The 22,594-nt window shown below is 38.5% G+C and overlaps 1 protein-coding gene across 6 annotated transcripts in view; it reads right to left on the bottom strand.

Annotated features, from left to right (window-relative positions):
* Positions 1-22,594, bottom strand: part of TENM3 (teneurin transmembrane protein 3) — a 1,235,569-nt gene that overhangs the window by 269,666 nt on the left and 943,309 nt on the right. For all 6 annotated transcript variants that reach the window (XM_083456978.1, XM_083456989.1, XM_083456990.1 and 3 more), the window contains 2 exons: positions 21,381-21,683; positions 8,592-8,870 (listed from right to left, as the gene is read on the bottom strand). In XM_083456978.1, the coding sequence (XP_083313104.1) occupies positions 8,592-8,870; positions 21,381-21,612 (511 nt within the window). In that variant the 5' untranslated portion in view covers positions 21,613-21,683. The remainder of the gene's footprint in view (positions 1-8,591; positions 8,871-21,380; positions 21,684-22,594) is intronic.

The following is a 22,594-nucleotide window of genomic DNA, read 5'->3' as shown; positions in this document are numbered from 1 at the left end:
ACAACAATGTGTAATCTGGGACACGGGTGGCGCTGTGGTCTAAACCACAGAGCCTAGGGCTTGCCAATCAGAAGGTCGGCGGTTCGAATCCCCATGACGGGGTGAGCTCCCGTTGCTCAGTCCTAGCTCCTGCCAACCTAGCAGTTTGAAAGTGCAAGTAGAAAAATAGGTACCGCTCCAGCGGGAAGGTAAAGAGTGTTTCCGTGCGCTGCTCTGGTTCGCCAGAAGCAGCTTAGTCATGCTGGCCACATGACCCGGAAGCTGTCTATGGACAAACGCCGGCTCCCTTGGCCAATAAACCGAGATGAGTGCCGCAACCCCAGAGTCATTTGTGTCAGGACCTAATGGTCAGGGGTCCCTTTACCTTTAATGTGTAATCTAACCCAGCTACAATAAATTATGTCTCTCCTGTACTGGTCTCTACAGCCATAGCAGGTGGTGTAACTCTCCAACAGTTTTACTTTACCCCCGAAGGCACACTCTTCCATTGTCTCTTGAGACAGATGGATGCCAGCAATCTTGTGGGAGGGACAGAATACTGGCTGTACAGCCCTACTGACAAGGCAAAGCATAGCTGCAATGTCTAACAAGGCATTAAAGGTTCTTCCGGTATGTTCCTTTATACCTGCTGGGCTCCACAAGAAGAAACGATGATTAATGCTAAAAATCAACAAACTATTTTACCCAGGGTAATGTGATCTAAATAAAAAGGGATTACTTCATAATAAATGGGAGAAGGCATCTTTATGTTATTATTCACTTGTATAACAGAAAACAAAATGAATTGACTTTCAATCGTTACCATATTTGTATTGATATTTAAGAAGCTGTATATGGAAAAATATTATGGTGATCATGTCAACATAATTTTGTAAGGAAATAAAAACATTCTTTTAGAAGACCGCATATGAAATACACCCTGATACTTTACTGTTTCTCAGATGACAACAAACCGAAGTTTAACACTCCTGCCAGATTTTGCATCCTTTCTGTCCCAGTGATAATTACATCAATAAGCTTGAGTCAGCAGATTTGTTGCTCTCCGATTCATTAATTAAAACAATTTTACTGCTACCACTGTGATTTTTCAAGGACATCAAAAACACATTCAAAATCAAAACAGCACACATCATCAATTCTGATATGCACACAGCATGCACTGCTTTCATTGCAATCTAAAAAATTAGAAGAATATTTGCAATTTACAAAGAAATGATATTGTGCTAAGATTTCTTTACTCAAGTACACAAGGAAAAAACATTTTATCCAGGGAAACTATATTTGTAGCATATCCAAAAGTAGAAGAAAAATAGGCAAAAGATTTTCTAAAAACATCATAAGATTGCTTTTAGAATGAATCTAAATGTAAATGCTCATATTAAAATAACTTTCAGAGGAATAGTCCCATAGCCTCTGTTTTCTTCAATATATAACATGCAATCCTTTTTCAGGCTAAAGCATTTTAAAGAATTCTCTGTAAGCATCGTCTTGCATAAAATGTGTTATACATATATTTCAATCTTAAATTATTTTTGCTGTTAAAAGCGTTTATAAGCAATTCAATTAGTGTCTTTGCTATTTTCTGCAAGGCAGCAGTTTGATTTTGAATCAGTAAATGCCAGAAGATTACCTTTGGCATTTTGTCATCTTGCAGCACATTGTAGAAAACCTAAATATAAAATAGTATCCACACATATGCATTCCAGAAATAACACTGACATTACAAAACACCTCATAAATAAGTAATAGATTCAATTCTGAGCTAGTTTAGTTGTTACACAAAGAATCATATTTGAATTAATGTACAAAAACTGCATAGGAAGCAGGTAGTGTTAGTACAGTGATGATGTGTAGACAATTCAACCCTCCCAAACAACCAAGGAAAAAAAACCCCTTTCACTAAGCTGCAATAGCCTAAGCCCGGTTCAGATACCTACCCAGGTGGCAATGGCCTTCACAGAGTAAATGAGCAGGTGCTCACCAATATATTTAGTTACATACATCACATCACATATGGCATGGGCATTTGACTCCACATATGGCTGCCAAATCCATATAGTTATTTCACTTTAAAAAAAGGGTGGGGGAATCAGGCTTTCACCCCTCCATATAGAGTGCTCATGTTATGTTATGATGTGGTGAAGAAAGGAGGATGTGCCTGTTTCTTCATAATATACAGACCATTACTGCCCAAGTAAGCATGTGAACAAGGTATTTAAGCACATCTGTTTTCTGCAGTGGCTGCCACTATAGTGTTGTGTGTCAAAGTCTCTGTGAGTTTTGTAATTGCCCATGGATTTTGATTTTCTGAAACAGAAAATAGAGGCAGAACTCAAACAGTTATCAACTACGTAATGAAATAGGATGGTTTTACATGGCTCCATGTGCTATGCTTGTATATACAGTATTACAACTACTGCTATTACTGGTTCACAGCATTGGATTGTCTCATGACAATGTATTTCAAAGAACTATGAAATTATTTTGCTGGCAAGAAATGGCTGGCTGCTCAATACAAAGTGCACATGTAATGTTAAGTCAAACTTTGGTCTGGTGCAATCAAACATGTGGGCTTCTCAAGAAGAGATCATGCAAATTCCAAGAAAGGAAATCACAGTTCCTTTCTCCTCCCAGATCATTTTGCGACTGTGCTGAGCTAAACCAGGATTGGCTTAGCATGTCGTCTAAAACCGGACTCATAGTTTTGCTCTCTTCAGACAAACCACAAGTTGTACCCATGGTTTGTCTGAAGTGAGCTAAACTAAGAACTCAGGTTTGGATGATATGTTAAGGCAGCCTATGGCTTAGCTCACTGTGTTTTTATTATGTTGGAAGCCGCTTAGAGTGGCTGGGGCAAGGCAGTCAGATGGGTGGGATATAAATAAATTATTATTATTATTATTATTATTATTATTATTATTATTATTATTCAGTAGCAAAAAGACTCTAGCCAACTTCAGCTACAGCCATGGTTACATGAAAATGGCTGCAATCTCCTTCCCAGGAACACACTTGCTTGTTTGTGCTAAGCCATGGTTTGCTTTAATATTACATGAGGATGTGAGCATTCTCTCTCCCCTCCTCCCCAATTTCTTTGTCTCTACTACATGCTGCTCAAGCCTTTCATCAAATAATTCCCAACACACTCTCTTATTCATTCTAGGATCACACTGTTCACTAACTGCTATTACCTTTTGTCAGTCCCTTCTTTGCTCCCATATGCTTTTGGAAAAGTGCAATGGAACTACCAGCATCATTCCAACACAATTCTTGGAACAAAACTAATCTAATCTATTTATAAGAGCTAAAATCAATCTGGGGTAAAATATATTTACAAGTTACACAGGGAATTATAGTAAAAATCCTGCAAAGTAACCTAACTTTGTAAGGTACTATTGATTCTGCAATAACCTGAGATTGTGAAGTATTCCTTAACTGCTTAGAGAAACACTTAAATTAAAATGTTTACAAGGAGGATGTTGCTGAGAATACAGTATGCAGCCAGTAAATGTAAAAGTCCACCCATTTTGGAGTATTGTTTTCAAATAAAGCCTTAAACACTTCTAATATTATGCAAGAATTATTTTGGCATTACTGGAGTGTAAAAGAAAGGTATATTGCTAAGGCCCTAATTACAAAAATGATGTCATCAAATAATTACTTGTTCTGTTGTATAAACTGTTCTGTTCTGTTTACATTATATATTAATGGGATGGGTATTTTGAGTATTATAACACCATCTTTGATTAACTGCTTTGGTATTATCTATAGCTAGAAGCTGAGAAAAACACTCTGGAGGAAGTGCAAGTGAAACCAAGTTATTAACAACTGCACAGTGCTGTATTACACAAGTAAAACTGCTAAATTTAAAATTCAGTAAAAACGAGCATTAGTTAGTGACCTTAGTTAATGACAGTGGAACACAACACTGAATTTGCACTTGCTCTTCATTGCAACAACGGAATTGGCAACACATAAATATGATTGTGGATGCAAATACTCTCCATGCCAAATTGTTTCTATAGTTTGCATTTTTAGACTTATGGACTGAGACTACATTCCAATGTACGTGAAGATGACTCTTTAAGACAGAAATTTGGTTTTGTGCCAGATATAATCTTTACTACTTAGCCACAAGCCTTTTAATGTCCCTTGAGAACGATGAAGGAAATTTAAGTTGCATACTCATAAACTAACTTATTTAATCAGAAATCAGGTCTACTAGCCTATGTTCAACTACCATAGGTACTGTAATATTAAGCAGGAAGTCATAGTTTGCAACAGAAAAGAAGATATGCATGAATGGAGCAAATCCTTGCGACAAATTTCCTTGAGGAGGATATTGACCAGAATAGGCTAGTGACTAGGGTACGATTCTGTTAATAAGAACTCTTCTATATCATAAAATGAAATGATAGCTTAAGTTGTTCAGGATGAATAGGATATAGTGAATCTCCATTCCAGAGAGCCGTATTGTTTATAGATGCACAAGAGAAGCATCTGTTGTCATTTTGTCCAGCTCAGGCTGGTACCCCACGTGTAATAGAGACTCAAGCTTGGGGTTAAATACTTTACTGTGTTTGCTCATTGCTAAACAATGGTTTTATACTTTGCCAATCTGCCTCAATGTGCTATACTGAAATATGTTCATGTACCCACACTCTGTTACTCCTCTGTGGCAGGCAGGGCTTCTTGAAAGTTTAGAATCACCTTAAAATACGTTTGGGTTAGCATTAGATAGAAGTAGGGATCCTGGTTTAAAATAGCCTATGAACAGTTTCATTATGATGCTGCCATACTAAATTAGCCAGAATCCCTGGTGCAGAAGCTTGTTTGCATAGTACTATACCATTGTTTAGTATTACAAGTGATCAGGACCATGGGGGGCAGCAAAAAGAACCACTTTATTTCTGTCCCTGCCCCCTCACCCCCACCTGGGTTTCTCTGCATCAGAAGAAGGATGCCCTAATGCTATAAACAGAAGTAAAACCTCAGATGCAAACTGCACTGGCTTCCTCTCTTGGCAAGTTTCATTACATGCATGTCAAGACCGCTGTCATGTTAGAACACAGGGCCAAGAACAAGCTCCTCAGTTGGCAATGCCTTTCTTGGGGCCATGTGAAATATGATCTGATTCCTAAAATTGAAGGATTGGTGCTCATTCACATTTCTATTTGCCCTGTTGCTTTCCCCTGGGGAAACCCACAGTAAACTGCTGAATTGGAGCAAACATCAATTGGGTTTTCTCCAGAATGCTAAAGATTGGGATTTCTGGGGAAAAGTGGTGGAAGCAAAGACAAAACTGCTCAGACTCAGATCTAAACTACTTAGATCTGTGCTTTCTAGCCACCGGAGGTGTGGATGAGCCCATGGTCTTGCTGGTCTATGGCTACAAGTACAAACTTCTAGGTAGCAGTTTTCTTGGAGTCTTTACAGAAACCCTAATAACTTTGAGTTTTATATGGGAAACACTGTAAACAAAGTTATTTTACAAGAGGGATGGTGCGCTTATTAATGTACATGCAACTTACCTTAAGAACAGGAATATTTATGGAGCAGAGCACATGGAAGAAGAGCCAGCAGCCCATATAAGAACCATGTGTTTCATAAGAGATTTAACTACCTTTTGCACATAGATGTGGGAAACTAACCTTTGAGCAACCTAAGGCAAAAGTGACACATTTCCTGTATTCTTGACATTTGGAGGTTTTTTATCAATCCTAATTTAAATCAAAAACACCTCTTAAATTAAGGCATATTTAGATTTTATAGTGAACATGAGCATACTACAGCATATCAGATTCTGGACTATCATGTAAATTTGTTGATCTGACTCTTAGGCAGCCTTTGCAACATTAATTGCAGTGCAATTTCAGATAAGGTAAGCATACATAACGATCTGCTTTACCTCTCTTGTAGCATTACTCATAACTGCATATTATAACTGCTTTTAACCCAGATGAGATACTGGAGCTAGAAAAGTTTTATTTGCCTCAAAGCAGCTCTAATAGTTTCTTCTGCTGGACTATTTGCCTCCTGATCAACAAACAAAATTAAGGATTTATGTAGCTAAACTCTTCTTTGAAATTGGTATCAAAACATCAGACAGTCTATTGCATGATCTGATTAATGCTAAATACTGTTTCCTTAATTTATTCATGATTTGCTATGCATTAAGATAAAAAAGAAATTCCAAACTTCAATTCAATAAAATTAGTAGAGATCTGTTCTGCTATTTATGTAAATAAACATCTATTAAAAAATCACAGATATGCAATCTTGGTGGTCAATGTTTCTAATAATACATCAAGTAAGGTAATGCATGCTATCTGAGGGAATATGTACTAAAGCAGACCTACAACATACACATTTAACTTGTGCACATTCAGCTTTACGCAGTGGACAATTTAAAATAAATAAATAAATAAATAAATAAATGGGAGCAGAAAGGTGTGTGTGGTGGGAAGAACTCTTGCAATCCCACCTGCCAGAGTTAGTGAATGTTAGACATTTTTAAAAGGAACAGAATTTAGCTGATTTTTGGAATGTTGAAGGGAAGAGGCCTGTGGAAAAATACAACCTAAGATCTCTTTCCAGGCCAGGGCCTCATTGGGATAAAAGTTGTTAAGTATGAGAAAAGGTGTTGATGGCCCATAACAGGGAAATCCTTGGGTCTGTGCCAACAGTGGATGCCAAAGTTACAAGGGGAGCGAGCATGCAAAAGGGTGGGAATTGCTTGGCAAGGAGTTTGTGGAAAGGGGAAGCAAGAAGTGGGGAGAACTCCATGGAGAGGGGGGAAGGGCAGACAACATTAGGAATGGCTGGAAACAAGCTGGGGCAGAGGCACAGAAAGCCTCTGAATGCAGTGCTGAGCTGCTGGGAAGAACAAGCTCCTCTTGAGATGCAAATGCTGTAAGCTAGGCACTCCCTCCATCTGCACCCAGGTTGTAAGTATGTGTTAATAAACTGTATTTCTTAAAGATGACACTCTCCAGTGCGTCGTGATTCCCAACCGAAACGCGACCCCAGGCCTGGAACCCCTTAGATTAATCTTGCTACCAATTGGCAGAGATTGTGGGTGGTGTGCAACCTTGGTAACAATATGATTTTGAAGCCACATATCATCCACATATTTGTTGCAAACAATCTTATTATACATGCAATCACCACAACTGTGGAAGATTCCATTTTCCACATAGAACTTTAAATGGAAAACAAATTAAGGAGGCCTTTCTAAAATCTTTCTGTAGATTCAGAAAGTACAATATTGGAAAAAATAAAATAAGGCTAGCTTCCTTTTAATTGGCCCCTTACTCCTGACACTAAGATCTTCATCCTATTATTTTAAGCTTCATTTAAGGTAGGCAGTAGGGCCTGCGTAAGGGACTACCAAGATCGGGGGGAAATGTCATTTTCTTGCCCTAGCACAAGCGCCCATATCCAATCTCTAATCAAAATCAAAAACAGTGGCAAACTTGGTTACTTAATCTCTGTCAGTCTTGTTTCACGAAAGACTGCTACATTAGTTGTGTAGTGAAATATTCCACTTGTGTCACAATAATTACATTCCAGGATATGAGCAGGCTGCACATTTATTCTGAACAATCCATGTCCTCAATTTTAGCTGATCTTAGCCTCTTTCAGTGGCTACATTCTTGATCAGTGATCAGTTAGTTTCACTGAATTAGGTGGTTTGGGATTAGAATTTCCCATTTTTGTTACTGGCCGTGGTCATTTGTCTTTAATAAGAAGACTGAAAAGAGAAATGTAGGAGGTTAAGCTTTTCCCACTACTTAATCTCTTTGCTAATAAAAGCTACAGTTGCTTCATTTTCACCGGCCCATGCTGCTGTCAGAGACTCAGGAATATGTCTAAACATGAATTTATATCAGTGAAAGTGTTATTTTGTTTCTTATGATGCAGACATGTGGATTAAAGCTTGTTTCACCCAAGTGCCTATAAATTGCCAAAACTAGTGTTCAAGTTCCCTTGAGCAAAACCCTATCAACACATATATCTTCTGAAGCTGTCGTATGTTGTCAGACCATTGGGCTATCTGGCCTAGCATTGTACAAAGCATGTTTGCTACCACTGAACTGAAGAATTGCTTGACTGAAACAAAAGTATGCATAATACCTCAGAGGCTGCATGGGGCCTTTGGACAGTATATTGCGGGGAAATTATATAGAAAGACAATTTCCAATTTCCTAAGAAGTTCTGTTTAGATGTTTGTCAGCCTTTAACTACACAACAATCTAGTCTCCAAAGGACATTCTTTCCATTTTATCACAAATTCAACTACTTGTATCAAACTGATTTTTAAAACACAATCAAATTTGTTCTTTAGTATTCAAACTTTCTTAATAAACTATTTTGTGTACTCATTCATTCTCAGATTTTTTTCCCAAATGGTTGGTAAAATATTGTACAAATTATATATTTGTAAAATATTGCATCCAGCCATCAATACTGGACACTGGCTTTTCCTAGAAAACTGTTATAAAAGTTGTTCAGAAAGTATGCTCATGCTTAAAGAATACATAAATACAAATCATGAAATAGTTTTTCATATTACACACAGAAAGACTTACCATTCTCACTGTCAGACTTGTTTTCATGCTCAGTATCAGTTAAAGTGAGGGCTGAGTTGGAACGGCTTGAGAGACAGGAACTGCGGCCTGATTTGACCCCCCTGCCCCAAAGTCTCATGGCATGCTCTGGAGACATCACTCCTTCATTTTCAGTATCAGCATCTGACCCTGCACTGATAGAGTAACCTCTGTGGGGGAGCCCCATTTCAGCACAAAATGCCAGTCCTCTTCGAGTTGCTGGTTCACATACTCCTAACTGCCTTAGGGTAAAATTCTGTCCTAATTAGGAAAGAAAAAGATAACAAAACATGAGAATCTTTTTGTTTTTTGTTTGTTAAAAAAACAGAATCCTTAAAATAAACACACTAACTACACATTTTCCCCCAGGTATATCCCAAGGTCTTTTGTTAAGCGCTACATGAGCTATAGTCAACTATATCCTTTGATCTCTAGCAATCTGCAGTGACCCTTACATTCTCTGGTCTTAGCTATTCTTTGTCAACTACTTAAGCACATCAGGAGTTCTCTAAGGTAGAAAAGAAATATAGAATGGCCTGTAAATGAAGAAGAGCTGGTTCAGCATATAGGATTAGCTCTAACTGACAGCCCTTTTTACTTTATGAAAGTGCAAAAGCAATAACAAGTATGTGTCAGGATTATCTCTTTCTGTCCTAGATAAAGCCCTAAACAACAGGGTATTTTTCCATTCAGATGTCACCTGTCATTATAAGAAAAGTATGTTTCCCTTAAGAATAAAACATTCATTAAATTAGAATAAGGGCTTAGTTAGTTGATCTTTATTAACTCTTCCTGCTTTAGCTGAATGCCTGAAAGCAAATAAATGCATTGCCTTTCCTGAAAAAGATCATGCAAGAATCTAGCAACATGGTTATTACACAGATGTTTCTATACTTTCAATGTGTGGTTTGGTGGCTTAGTCAAATAAGACATATTTTACAAATTTGATCTGGTTTTCAGAGAATAGGGATCACTGTATTCTGTTTTGGAGGAACGGAATAGACACAAAACTGACTATTAATAGTTATGTAAATAAATCAGGTTTAATCAACTTGAGACATTTAAGAGCATTTAAAATGTTGCACTTAAAAGTTATTGGTTTAGTAAAAGCTATATTTTAAGCTTACTTTTATTACCTCAAAACCTCACATGTATTTGTGATATACAGACTACTGGCGTGCTCATTCCAGCTATTTTTTTGAGATGTTCTGTATTATGAATCCTAGGAACAACATCATCACACTGCTAAAATTGTAGGCTATGTGTAGCTCCCTTTAAAATTACAGTTATAATACTATATTTTAACAAACATGCACTCAAATGTGTATTCTATCAAAATTGTTTACATAACTTAGAAAAGTAAATAATCTACATCTGATATTTCAATTTCTCTTTTTACATTACTTGTTAACAGACTTCCCAACGTTTTCTAACAAGCTCTCATTTAGTTGGTTTGTGAGTATTTTTACAAGCTCTGACATAAAGTAGTCTTGCAATAGTAAAGATATTATATGGTTGTAGGGTACCCAAGACATGGCTTTTTCAGTGGTAGTATTAAGATTGTGGGATACACGATTCATAGAGATCTGCCAAGACTCTTTTCTTACTTTTCAAGTGTCTACTGAAGGCCTGTTATTCTAACATGCTTTTAATGTTTGATCTTAGTGCGACAATTTCCTGTTCATGCTTTTAATTTGGGGGTTTGCCTGCTTTTATTGTTGCTTTATTATTATTGCATATCATTTATTTCCCTTTTTGGAAACTGGTGATTTTGTTTTAAACAGAAAAGTGGACCATAAACAACAACTTTTTCAAAAGCTATTTTCTGGCTAGCTTTCTAGTGCTTTTCCTAGTTGTTATGAGGCTCTTAAATGTGAATGTAAATTTTAAAAAATGCAGAAGAAGAAGGAAAATATTCTGAAGAGGAACAAGCAACAGCAGAATGAATGGTTCATGAAATGCAAATGGAGTTAATGCCCCAGACCTTGACAGCTTTCAAGTGTGCCAGTTAATTCCTTATTGCTGTGGTCATATCAGTTGTGGCAATCAGTTTTATCCCGGTCAGAATTGTAAATGGATTCTGACTACGACACTCATAAATAATGAAAAACAGTTGCTGCAATTAGCTACAAATCAAATAGTACTTATCATTGAGATGTGAATAAATAACAGAACAAAAATGCATTGAGCAAGGAAAGGCAACTGTCACAACAGTAAATAGCCATACTGGTGAGTGATTGTGTGAAGGCTATTAGGAAGGATGAATCAGTAAACAAGCAACTGTTTAAATAAGAATCACGCTATGTCGCCTATCAAAGTTTGGGTAAAGGTTGACATTCTCCACACAATCACTGATAGGTACACATCATGAGCACAATGTAGCCATTGTCCAATACTCTTAAGTTTAGAACCAAGAATGTTTACATTTGAATATACCTAGGAGAGTGAAGTGCAAAGAGCTTCCAGATTTATTGCACAGCCTTAACTCAGTATCACAGCTTAAACTAAGAACGGAGAAATTGTAGTCTTAGGAAGTAAACCCTGAAGATATACCTTAATGTGAGAAAATCACTGTGGTCTACTCTTGCTGGAACATGTAGATTTCAATGCTCCCGTCCCATGTTAAAAAATAATAATATCAGGGCAAAACACAGAGCCGAGCTGGGCACAGATTCAGTGGCTGGCTCTTTCTCCTCCTGCCATGGAAGGGAAGGGAGGGAGAATAACCTTTGGTCGGCACTGGCAGCAGGAGAAGGAGCTGCTAGCCATTGAAGCCACACTGCTGCCAGGTTCAGCTCTGTCCCCTGGCTCCTCCGATGTCCTGTTGCAATATCACGTGCATGTCAGCCCCCACACACCCCCCCCACAAGTTGATGCCACTGCTGGTCACTGTGGGTATATATTACCACCAGGGGGGTTTCTGGCTGGAATAGCTACAGGGCAGGGGTTCCCCACCATTTTGGAAATCAAAGGAACTGTTGTGAGCAGCAAAACAATACCTATTTGAGAGAAGAAAAGCTAACAACACTCAGAACCCCCACTCAAAACAGCCAAAACAACAATATACACCGCCAAACACAACACATTTTGTAAAAAAGAAATAAGTAACCCCCCTAACCAAACCCCAACTGGCAAAAAATAATCAAAACTCATTTCAAAAAAGAGGAGTAGCTGGGACCCTTAACAAGTGAAAGAGTTTTGAGGATGCTATGATACTCCATAGGTGTCAAATCAGGGAGTCCAGGTATAGAAGAACCTGCTAAAAGTTCATAACCAAAGGACCAACCAAACTCTAGATTCAGGACTGGTTACACTTTGATAAGATTAATGTCAACAGGCTTTAATTTTAGCACCACCATATTGGTGCTAAAATGGGTTTTGGTGCTGAACCCATTTTCTCCTCCCCATTTGCAAAATAACACTATGTTCTTCCCATGAACAATTCATATGGACAACCCTGCATTAATCACTTAAGGCCTTTCTTTGTGTGCCTCCATGAGAGGTACAGAAGGTGGCAACATGAGAATGGGCCTTTTCTGCAGTGGTCCCCATTTGTGGAATGTTTGCTCCAGGGAGGCTCGCCTGGCACCTTCATTACATATCTTTAGACACCAGGCAAAAAAGTTTCTCTATAACCAGGACTTTAGCTTATTAACATTCTATGCCCTTTTAAATGTGTTTGTGGGAGGGCAGCTATTGGTTTGTTTTTGTTTTTATTTTATTATGTATTTCGTATTCTCAAAGATGCCTGCAAATGAGACATGAAGGCTGGCAACATCAACTTCACCATGTGGAATCCCTTGCAGACAACAGCAGTGGCCAGAGACAGACAGGTTGTGTATTCCTAGCAGTGACCAGATGAGGAATGACCACTGGGAGAATGCAACAGCACAACTGGATACCCTCATCTGCCCCAGATGTAACAAAACATGTCTCTCCTGTATCGGTCTATACAGCCACAGCAGGCACTGTAACGCTCCAAAAGTTTGACTTCACCCCCAAGGCACACTCCTCTGTTGTCTCCTGAGACAGATGGATGCCAACCAGGTTTATATGTTAATGTTGTGAATTGCCCTATGATCATCAGATGAAGGGCAGTATATGAATATAGTAATAGTAATAATAAATGTGGCAAGTATGAAATCATGAGATTAGCCCTATTCTAACCTTCTTGAGATGTGAGGTGAGTGTGTTTCCCTTATTTTGATATCTACCAGGATGTTTTGAAGTGGCTATCCAAATGATTTTTCATCACTAAAAGAAGAGTGTCTTAAATTCAATTTCAGCTGACGTCTCATGGCAACTTATAAAGCCATGGTCCTGGAAAGGAATTATAGGGAGACTGAGGTGGCCTTTGAGGTGGCCTTCGTATGCAGAATGGGCCAGAGCTGCCATCTCTTTTGTTCATACTTTGGCTGCTCTGGAACACACTGAAGTTATTATAAATGCTGATATGCTGGCGTAAATAAGTATGGATTCACCTATTTTTCTTATACACACCTTAAAGAAAAGTCACCTTGAATCATAGTCATGAGACTCTGCCTTTAGTTTCTGACAGTTGCTAAAAAGAAAACTACTAAGAAAAAAGCTTGCGACATGAATGTGGGCAGACCAATGTTAATCATTACACGAACAGTCTTCTGGCCTTACACGATTACTATGAAAGGAATGAAACATGCAAAACTCTGAATCTAAATATGTTGGCAAAAGAGTGAAATTAAAAATAGGAAAGATGAAGCCAAGACCATTGGCACCAGTCCACTATCACCTTCGGATGTAATCACGTTGATAATAATGCTTAGCACTTACAATGATAACACCATCAACCCAATAAGCTCATAGCACTTTACAAACATTAGCTGATTAAGACTCTCTGGTATCTTCATACTATATGAAAAGCTCCCATCTTAGAAATAAAGAAAATGAGTTAGGGAAGTCTGCCAGTTGCTGAACAAGGTGTTAGTTGCAAAATAGTAACTCACATTTTGTCTCATGTATGCTTAGCCTTGAAAATGCTGTCTCCACAGCTCTAAAAAAAAACCCTCTCTAATTGAGAGTGAATATCCCTGACTGGTGTGTGTGTTTGTGTGTGTGTGTGTGTGTGTGTGTGTGTGCATGTGAGGCACCAAGTCCCCTGGAATCCTCTGTTTGCGGTGTGTTAGGCTTCTTTAATTTATGTAGATTACTCATAAAACTAAAATACTGTTCTGTCAGCCAGCCATCGGAGCAATATGCAATAAATTCTCTCCTAGAACCCACTGTTTCTATAGATCTTCCTTGTATCATCTATTGTTACAATCCTGTTTTCCATACATTATAAGTGAACAGGGCAAAGCTTGGATTTTTCTGCATGATCAGTCATTTTAAACCCAATGAAATGATTTATTTCCAATGAATTTCCTTCTACAATTATGGTAGCCTTAGGCACCACAGTATTGCAATGTTAAACATTTCCACACTGCTCCTTCTTTCCTATCCATGAGCCTTGTACTTAAGAGAATCCTTTCCCACTCAACCCACTTCTACAGACATCAGCTTCCCTTCCTCCCTTCCATGGTTCCTTTTTATTACCCCTTACTGGTTGGCAGGAGCTGGGACCGAGCAACGGGAGTTCACCCCATCGCAGGGATTCGAACCGCCGACCTTCTGATCGGCAAGTCCTAGGCTCTGTGGTTTAGACTACAGCGCCACCCGCGTCCCGTGGAAGTAGATAAATAGGTACCGCTCCGGCGGGAAGGTAAATGGTGTTTCAGTGCGCTGCTCTGGTTCGCCAGAAGCGGCTTAGTCATGCTGGCCACATGACCCGGAAGCTGTACGCCGGCTCCCTTGGCCAATAAAGCGAGATGAGCTCCGCAACCCCAGAGTCGGTCACGACTGGACATAATGGTCAGGGGTCCTTTTACCTTTACCTTACTGTTGCATATTCTAATTACTCCATCTTTTCCCTTTTTCATTTCTTCTCAGCGTGATTTTTACTGTTGAATTTAACCCTGCTAACGTTTTAACTTTATTTTGTCAGCTTTGACCCGGTTCTCCAACTTGTTAAGGGTCGTTGTGTTGCTACCTCCTTTCTGCTTCTGTCTCATTACCTTTGGTTCCTTGGCGGCATCTGATGAGATTCTTTCTCTTGTTTTGTTCAGTCTTGCCTCTATACTATAGCATGAGCTGCCTCATACAGCAGTAGCATAACATGTACCAAAGAACTGGAAGCCCTCTCCTATCTTCTGCAACAGCAAAAATGCTGCCTTGGATGCCAGATAACTAGGATTATCATGTGCTAACACTAGCCGAAGGAAGTATGATATATAGATATGGAAAATATAACTGCAGAAGTTGCTCCTATAAAATTGCCCTTAGAAACAAAACCTCAAACTCTGTTTCTTTTTCAAATGCTTAGGTGCCTAACTCACAGGGGTGTACTGAGGATTAATTAGATTATGTTTCCAAAACGCTTTGAAGATGAAAAGCAGTCTAACCCACTTTTATCTTTCCCCCCCATTTTGTAAACTCTTTACAGCAGGAATAAGAAATTTGTTGGTATGCAGGCTGAAGGTGACAGCAGTCAGTGGTTGGTACCAGAGTTATCCTACTAGCTACACAGTTCTAAAAAGCCCATACTTTTAAGTTTAAAAGAAAGCACCAATTCATCTCAGTCATGTTCATGTTTTCCTTACGACTTTAATTCAGATCAAATAAACCTGCTTTGGTCTGTTTATACACGTTAATGTTAGGATTGCAAAGGGTAGTAGTGAGCCTTCAGTAAACAGAATCAAACACACCACTGCACATTATGGAGTCTCTGTTATTTTACATAGTATCTGAGGGCATCAAGGAATGGCTATGAAAAAGACAACTGAAAATGTATCCTGACAAGACTAAGGCAAGGATGGCTGGCAGGCATTGTAACCTGGGGCTTTTGAAGACACCTGCCATAGTAAGTCCAGTTCCCTTGGTCATAATGCTTGGCAAACCAGGTTGCAGTGGTGATATGAATGCATTCACAATCTATCTGGTGGGAAAGCTTTAAGAACTAGTTACTTTTATTAATGCCTTTCTTTACCTCAAAGTTAGATTAAAGCCTTTTAAGACTGTTGCAGAAACTGCATTTGGTAGAGAATTTACCAGGGGTAAATTTTGCGAGGTGGCACAAAATGCAGGGTTTGCAGCACCAAAAGGCACAAAACTAGAACAAAAGTTTGACTTCAGTTGGGGGGGAGGATCATGAATTTCGGGAATTGCTTTGGTGTTCCATGATCTTTCAAGCAAAAAAGAGAGTGACAAATGGCATAGCCTTATAACTGTCACTAAAATTCACAAAGGCTGCTTTCTTGAAGTTTCAACAACATATAGAGATTGCTGCTGACTGTCCCGCAGTTATGAAACTTCATCAGGAGAGTTGCTCATCACAGCATTTGAGTATCTTCATAAAGTAAGGCCCTTCTGCTTTGGCTGGCGTTTTGTGGTTTTGAATTAAACCAACGGAAGACAATTTTATTTTCCATTTTATTCTTTTTTCTGTTTCTTGCCAAATCTCCAGCCTTACAGTCAAAAAGCCTTTACGCCTGTAAGCCTAAATGTTCTTACAAAGGAAGTGGGAATTCAAAAGGGCTTGCTTTCAAGTAGTGGTTGAGATCAGCCTGTAAATCTTTAAAAGAAGGTGGGATATATACATTTGGTATGTAAGAATGATAAGACAGATTTGTTTAAGTGGTGTGTTTAAATACAGCCATTTAAAGTTTAAAAGAAAGAAAACCATGGTAATTTAAATCTTTTCATGCTGCAGTTGACATTTATAGCAACTGAATAAGATTAATCATATAGCTCTCCCGATGATTCATGTTGAGTAGCTAATATTTAAAAAGTAATAAACTTTGGATTCACATTAATTAAACACTGAAGTTCTGATTAATGTTTTTGATTTTTGCAGTCCTTAAAAAGACAGTCTTATAGTTCAGTGATTTTTTTTTTTAAATTATGATTTGGAACAGGGTAGGTAAAATACAGCAATGGAAGCTTGTTTTCAAATACATGGCACTGGGTTTGCAGTTAGCTGTCCTGTAACTTCAATGTAAATTCTATGAAAATTCAAATATTGGAATTATCATAAATATGCAAAATAAAATTGCATTAATGCAAATCAATTTGCATAATTTATCCTTGATAGCAGAACATTGTATTTACACACTTAGATAGTAGAAAGTAATTTACATTTCTTTATCATCATCACATCTATCTTTAAAACTTTTTGTAAAAAAATAAACAAGCTCGTATACACTACAAAAAGGAACTTTAAGTAATAGTGCCAAATTTCCACCCAGAATCAGATACTATGCAAACAGAAGTTCATCAGTTGCCTACTTCAGCTTTTATTTGACCGGCAGACAAGGTACTGTGGCACCTTGGATACTTTAATCTTTTTTTTAAAAAAAAAATCATACTACATTGTGTGATGTAGAGAAGTATTTAATTAGAATAGAAGAAGAGCCTTGCTGGCTCAGACCAAAGGCATATTTCTTCTGGTGACCAACCGGCAGGAAGCCCAAAAGCAGGACCTAAATGCAACAGCTCCAACTGATTGCATATTAGCGTAAAAATTATCACATTTACTTATTGCCATATCAGCATACTTTGTTTCTTTGCAATATACCAAATGCAATCTCTTTCTGAAGAAGACCCAATGTAAAGAGGTTAATCTTCAAATGCTAGAATGATTTATACTTTTATGTTTATTAAAATATGCACCTTGACCCTGTCATTATCTAAGCATGCCAAGGGTAATCTGAACTTTCTCAAAGCTACCAGTAGTAATCACAGCTGCTAAAACAGCAAGTGTTAAAAGAAGCCAATAGGCCAGACCAAATGCTTTTAAAAGACCAACAAATAAACTGGATAGACCCATATGCCACTATAGATAATACTCCAGGAACTGTCATTTCACTCCAAGTTCAGCTACCAAAACCCCATGTATACTGGCTGACTGGTAGCTAAAGGAATTATACACTTTTGTGAAGAACATGGTACAGTAAGAAAAAATATGTACTCTCTACCATATTACACTAATACCCCTATTAATTCTTTAAGCACACATTATAATCCAGCACTACAAATGCACATATGGGTCTGATTAAGAAAAGCAATAGAAGATCTATAGATACATGGTTTTTCTGAACTTGCTCAAAACAGCAATCCACGCTGCATACAAATTTTCTTTTTAGTTTCCTTTAATTTTGGGATGAGTAATGGATTGTATAGTGTCAATAAACTGAAGCTCAGTCTAGATAAAAGGGTAGTTAGTAGGTGGTTATTTGAATAAAGAACAATCCTAGATGGGGTTGCACATTGTTGGCGTCTGCTGAGAGATCCAGTGTTGTCACTGGTTGCCCAAGTGTCATCCATGGTAAGCTGTACCTTTCACCAGTTATGCAAAGATCGGTGTGCCTCCTGCAGCCTCTCCCAGACACAGATAGTATGGTCTGCTGTCCATGCCCCAATTATCTCTACACTGTACCACTGTAATGTGTTGTATAGGAGGGTGCCTTTGAAGATTTATCAGAAAGGTCAGCTCCCACCAAATGTAGCACCTAGTTTACTGTGACTAACTACAGAGAGCATCTATCACCAGCTGTTATAAAGCAATGATAGTTTCCAGTTAAAATTCAAAATGCTGCACAGTTACATATAGAGCTCTCCATAGTTTAGCACCAAACCAGAATACATTGGGCAGGGAGGGGGGGTAACATCATTGCACCTCCCCAGCTTTTCCCTTTTGGAGGAGATGAGCTGGTGAGAAGATAACAAAATTATTTAAAATCTGGTTGCTGTGGCTTCTGTGGCCACTGAAAAAGCAGCAAAAACAGCACTAGCAACTACAAATAACAAAAGTTAGCTATTTATCTTTTACTCTTAATTCTGATTTTCATATAATACTTGCTACATATTAAGTGTGACTCAGATTTGATGCATTAAAATGAATGAACATGACTAAGTTAGGCCCATTAATTTCTGCGGGTCTACTTTGAGTCAAACGTAGCTGAATGCTACCCATTGAAATTATGCATATGTTTACGGTACTTTGCTGTATTTTGATCTATTTGATATTTGTAATTATTTGTTGTTCAAATATTGTTCCGCATTTTGATTACTGTAATGCTTATTGTGAGATGCTTTAGACATTGGTAATCGTGGAAAAACAACATATAAATAAACTACACCAGCTGTCTGAAAGATTCCCTTTCACCACATGAACATGACCAAACTCTATACTCTTGGAAACCCTCACTAAGTCGCACCAACATTTCAGGTTGGTGGTTAGAGAAAGCATATTTTCAGCCGTGGTGTCTCTAATTTTGAATGCCCTGCCCAGAAAAAGCTTTCCTGGAAGCCCATTCTGATGCCAGCAAATATATTTTTTAATTTGTCCAGGCATTCTAGCATATTCAACAACTAGTTTAAGGCTTCTTTAATGGTTCAGTGATGCGCAGAATAGTCATAGTACAATTTCTGTAATTTTATATTATTTTACTTCTTGACTGTTAATGTATTGTTTTGTACTTTCAGCTGTATGCCACCTTGAAAATTAATATACAACAGTAGCTCACAAATTTTCTTTAAAAATAAAATGCAACTATTTATAATTGCTTCTGAATTTACAGTGCTTCTGAATACTAGTTGCTGGAAATTAAATGATGGGAGAGTGTTATTGTGCTTGAATCCAGCTTGCTGGTTTCCCACAAGCATCTGGCTGGCCACTGGGAGAAGAGGATGCTGGTCTAGGTGGTCCATTGGCCTAATCTAGGAGCCCTTATATTCTTACATTAGTTTAAAATTAATGAATCAATAATTCAGTAAAATAATTCAAGGCAATTCCAATATTTACAGTGGATGCTCAGGTTGCGAATCTGATCCATGCGGGATGCACGTTTGCAACCTGCAGTGTTTGCAACCCGCAGCGGCGCATCTGTGCACGAGCAGGTTGCAATTTGGAGCTTCTGTGCATGCACAAAGTGCAATTTAGCGCTTCTGAGCATGTGTGACCGCCGAAACCCGGAAGTAACCCGTTCTGGTGCTTCCAGGTTTCGGCGGGTCCGTAACCCAAAAAAACGCAACCTGAAGCATCTGTAACCCGAGGTATGACTGTATATCCTTTGAAGAGGAAAGCTTAATTATACAAATTTAATTCTTATCCTTATTATAGAGAGAAGTGGTGCAAGTCCTTTTTCAAAAGCATTTCTGACATTCTGCTCTGTCCTGATCAAGTTGCCTCTGGCTGACCAGAAAATAACGTGGATTAGCTGAACACCATCCAAAGGAATGGTGGTAATTTACTAGAACTTGCCATGCTTATATGCCTCCTGAAGTGAACAGCACTGCAGTATTGCAGATAGAGCCAGGCTACAATGGAAGCATCTGAAAGTACCCTCAGGTAATGCCACATCAATCCTAATTATACTCTAAAATCATTTATCTAAAGGCCAGGAATATCCTGAAGAATGACAATTTCAAGTTTTACATACGTTCTGTTGAAGCCGGCTTCCAACAGTCTAGTTATGCATTGCTTTATAAGACCAAAATCACTCAGTATTTCAACTGTATGTCAGCAAATTACATCTGTATTGCCACAGGTTCCCTAGCCCTGGTTTATCCATACTGATTTATGACAGAACCTGAACCAAAGACGTTGAAGTTCATATTTCGGTAAATCTTCTGGGGAAAGTACTTCTGTAATAATGAAGTCGCAAGGTGCTTTTTTTCACAGCCTGTCAATGTTCCTGTTGTTGGGACCCACCTGTCTCAAGAGACAATGGAAGGTACTTCTAGGGGTAAAGTCAAACTGCTGCACTAACAGTACCCAAGTGACCTCCCTGGGAAGGAAGCCTGGACAGTGTGTATGGAGGCTCTGGGCTGCCCAGACAAGAAGACATCCCCTTGGCCTTGCTGATGTGCTCCAAAGGAAAACACAGCAATATATTTGGCATCACCTTGGATGTAGGAGTTGCCAGAAGGAGGCTTACAAGGGACTATCCAACCATCTTAGGGACTCCACTCTGGATAGCGCAGGGCTTACTCCTTAGCCTTTCCTTCTCCCGAAGATACCCCACAAGGCAGCAGAGGTTTAGGATTAGAGTTTTCCTTCTCCTAGATGGGCTACCTTCACAGGTTGACGAGTCCCATTTGCTCATTCCTATATATATATATATATATATATATATATATATATATATACACGTTCCTGTAAAGGTGCTTAAACCTCACAAATGGCAGTGTTGAACTGGAAATGAACACAAATGAACTGGAAAAGACAGGAACTTTGTTTCCTTAGAACAGCTCCACAACAATATGGCAAGTCAAAATAGTTCTGCAGTTGTCCTACCAGCTGTGTGGGCTGGCAAGGAACCAAGGCTGAAGCCCGTGCTGCTTGTTGCTTTCAGGGACTGAGTACGTTGCGTTAGTACTTCTAACCCACAAAATAAGAATCTCACAAATGTTCCAACAAATGTCTTTGTTGTATTTGATTTGGAATATACATAGGAAAGAGGACATTCTCAGCAAACCTTAGAGATTAAATCAGAGTATTTTTTTAAAGTAATGATCATGTCTAAATCCCCTGCCATTTGTTAAAGGAGTGTAAAGCAAATGCAATAGTATTGTGAGAGAAATTTCAAACATTCCTGAACCATTTATAAGACTGGCATTAAGGGATCACCTAAAGTATGAATTCTGCATACTGGTATACAAATATATCTGTTAACTGCTTAAGAATAGTATGCCTACCTTGTCTGCTATACTCATCTGACTCCCGGTGGACCAAGTCTTTTACCCGGTTTCCATACAGCAATCTGGAGGAATCATGATCAAAAGCTTTCAAAGTTTCACTTGAGCTGTAGGACTTCTGTGTAGGAACTCTGCACTCATCGTTTTCTGTCGAAGAATTTGTGTAACGCCGTTCCTTGTCTCTTCTGCCCTTTGTCAGGGAGCAATAAGGTCTGCGTTCTTTCACATCCATGCTTCATTCCTTCTGTATGCACATCAGGCCAGATTATTTGAAATTCTGATCTACATTCAATTTAAGTCCACCTGTAAAAGGATTAAACAGATAATATATAATTTATATATTTGTATAATACTATACATGCATAATCAGGTATGTAAGTAACAGGAGCAAAACTACTACATAAAGCTGACTTTTAGCTGTAATTGAACTGTGTTTGAGAGAGACCAACAAAAGGTAATTATTTAACAGGATGACTGATATCTTAGCTGAGAGATCTTGGCCAATAAAGAAAATTACAGCATGAAACCCACAATCCTAAACTAGGGAGTTATTCCCACTGAATAAGTACAACTTGTTTCCAAGTAAACACACTTAGGTTTGTATTATCTGGGTATAATCTACCACAAATTGCTGGTATGCTCTCTTAATGCCAACAAGCGAATACATCAGGGGTGGGAAATGTTTTCTGGCCAGAACACCAGAACTTTATCTTCACCACCCCTTGCAGGCCAAAGTTGACAGGTGGGTGGCAATGCCCACCTGTCAATCACCTGGCATCACAGTGATTTGTTGCAACTTTGAAAGCAAGCAGAGCACTTTCAAGCAGCCCTTTGTAAACTTCCTCATGCAGGGAAGATTGTGTTTGAAAGCCTTGAGCAAGGTGAGCACCCACTGCACGACATTTGATAGGGGGATCTCACCCAAAAAACAATGAGGGGGCTGAAAGTGCCCTGGACCCTAGGAGCTGGCACCTATGCACAGAAACATATATGAATATAACAGAGAAAGCAATTATGTGAATTTTAACTCAACAGGTAGAAAGCAATTTCTATGACACAATAATAATTTATTGTAGATTTTAAAATTTATGAAATGGGTTTTGCACAAATGACTGTGCCACTATTTTGCCTTGAGGCATAAAAAAACCTCAGAGAACTTAAATACCTGATGGTAGCTCATGAACAGGGCTGCTATTTCTTGTAGTAACATGCCA

Source organism: Podarcis tiliguerta, assembly GCF_965153285.1.
Source record: "Podarcis tiliguerta genome assembly, chromosome: 9".
Classification (NCBI taxonomy): domain Eukaryota; kingdom Metazoa; phylum Chordata; class Lepidosauria; order Squamata; family Lacertidae; genus Podarcis; species Podarcis tiliguerta.
The sequence above is the reverse complement of the archived record's forward strand: the minus strand, read 5'-3'. Positions and strand labels throughout refer to the sequence as shown.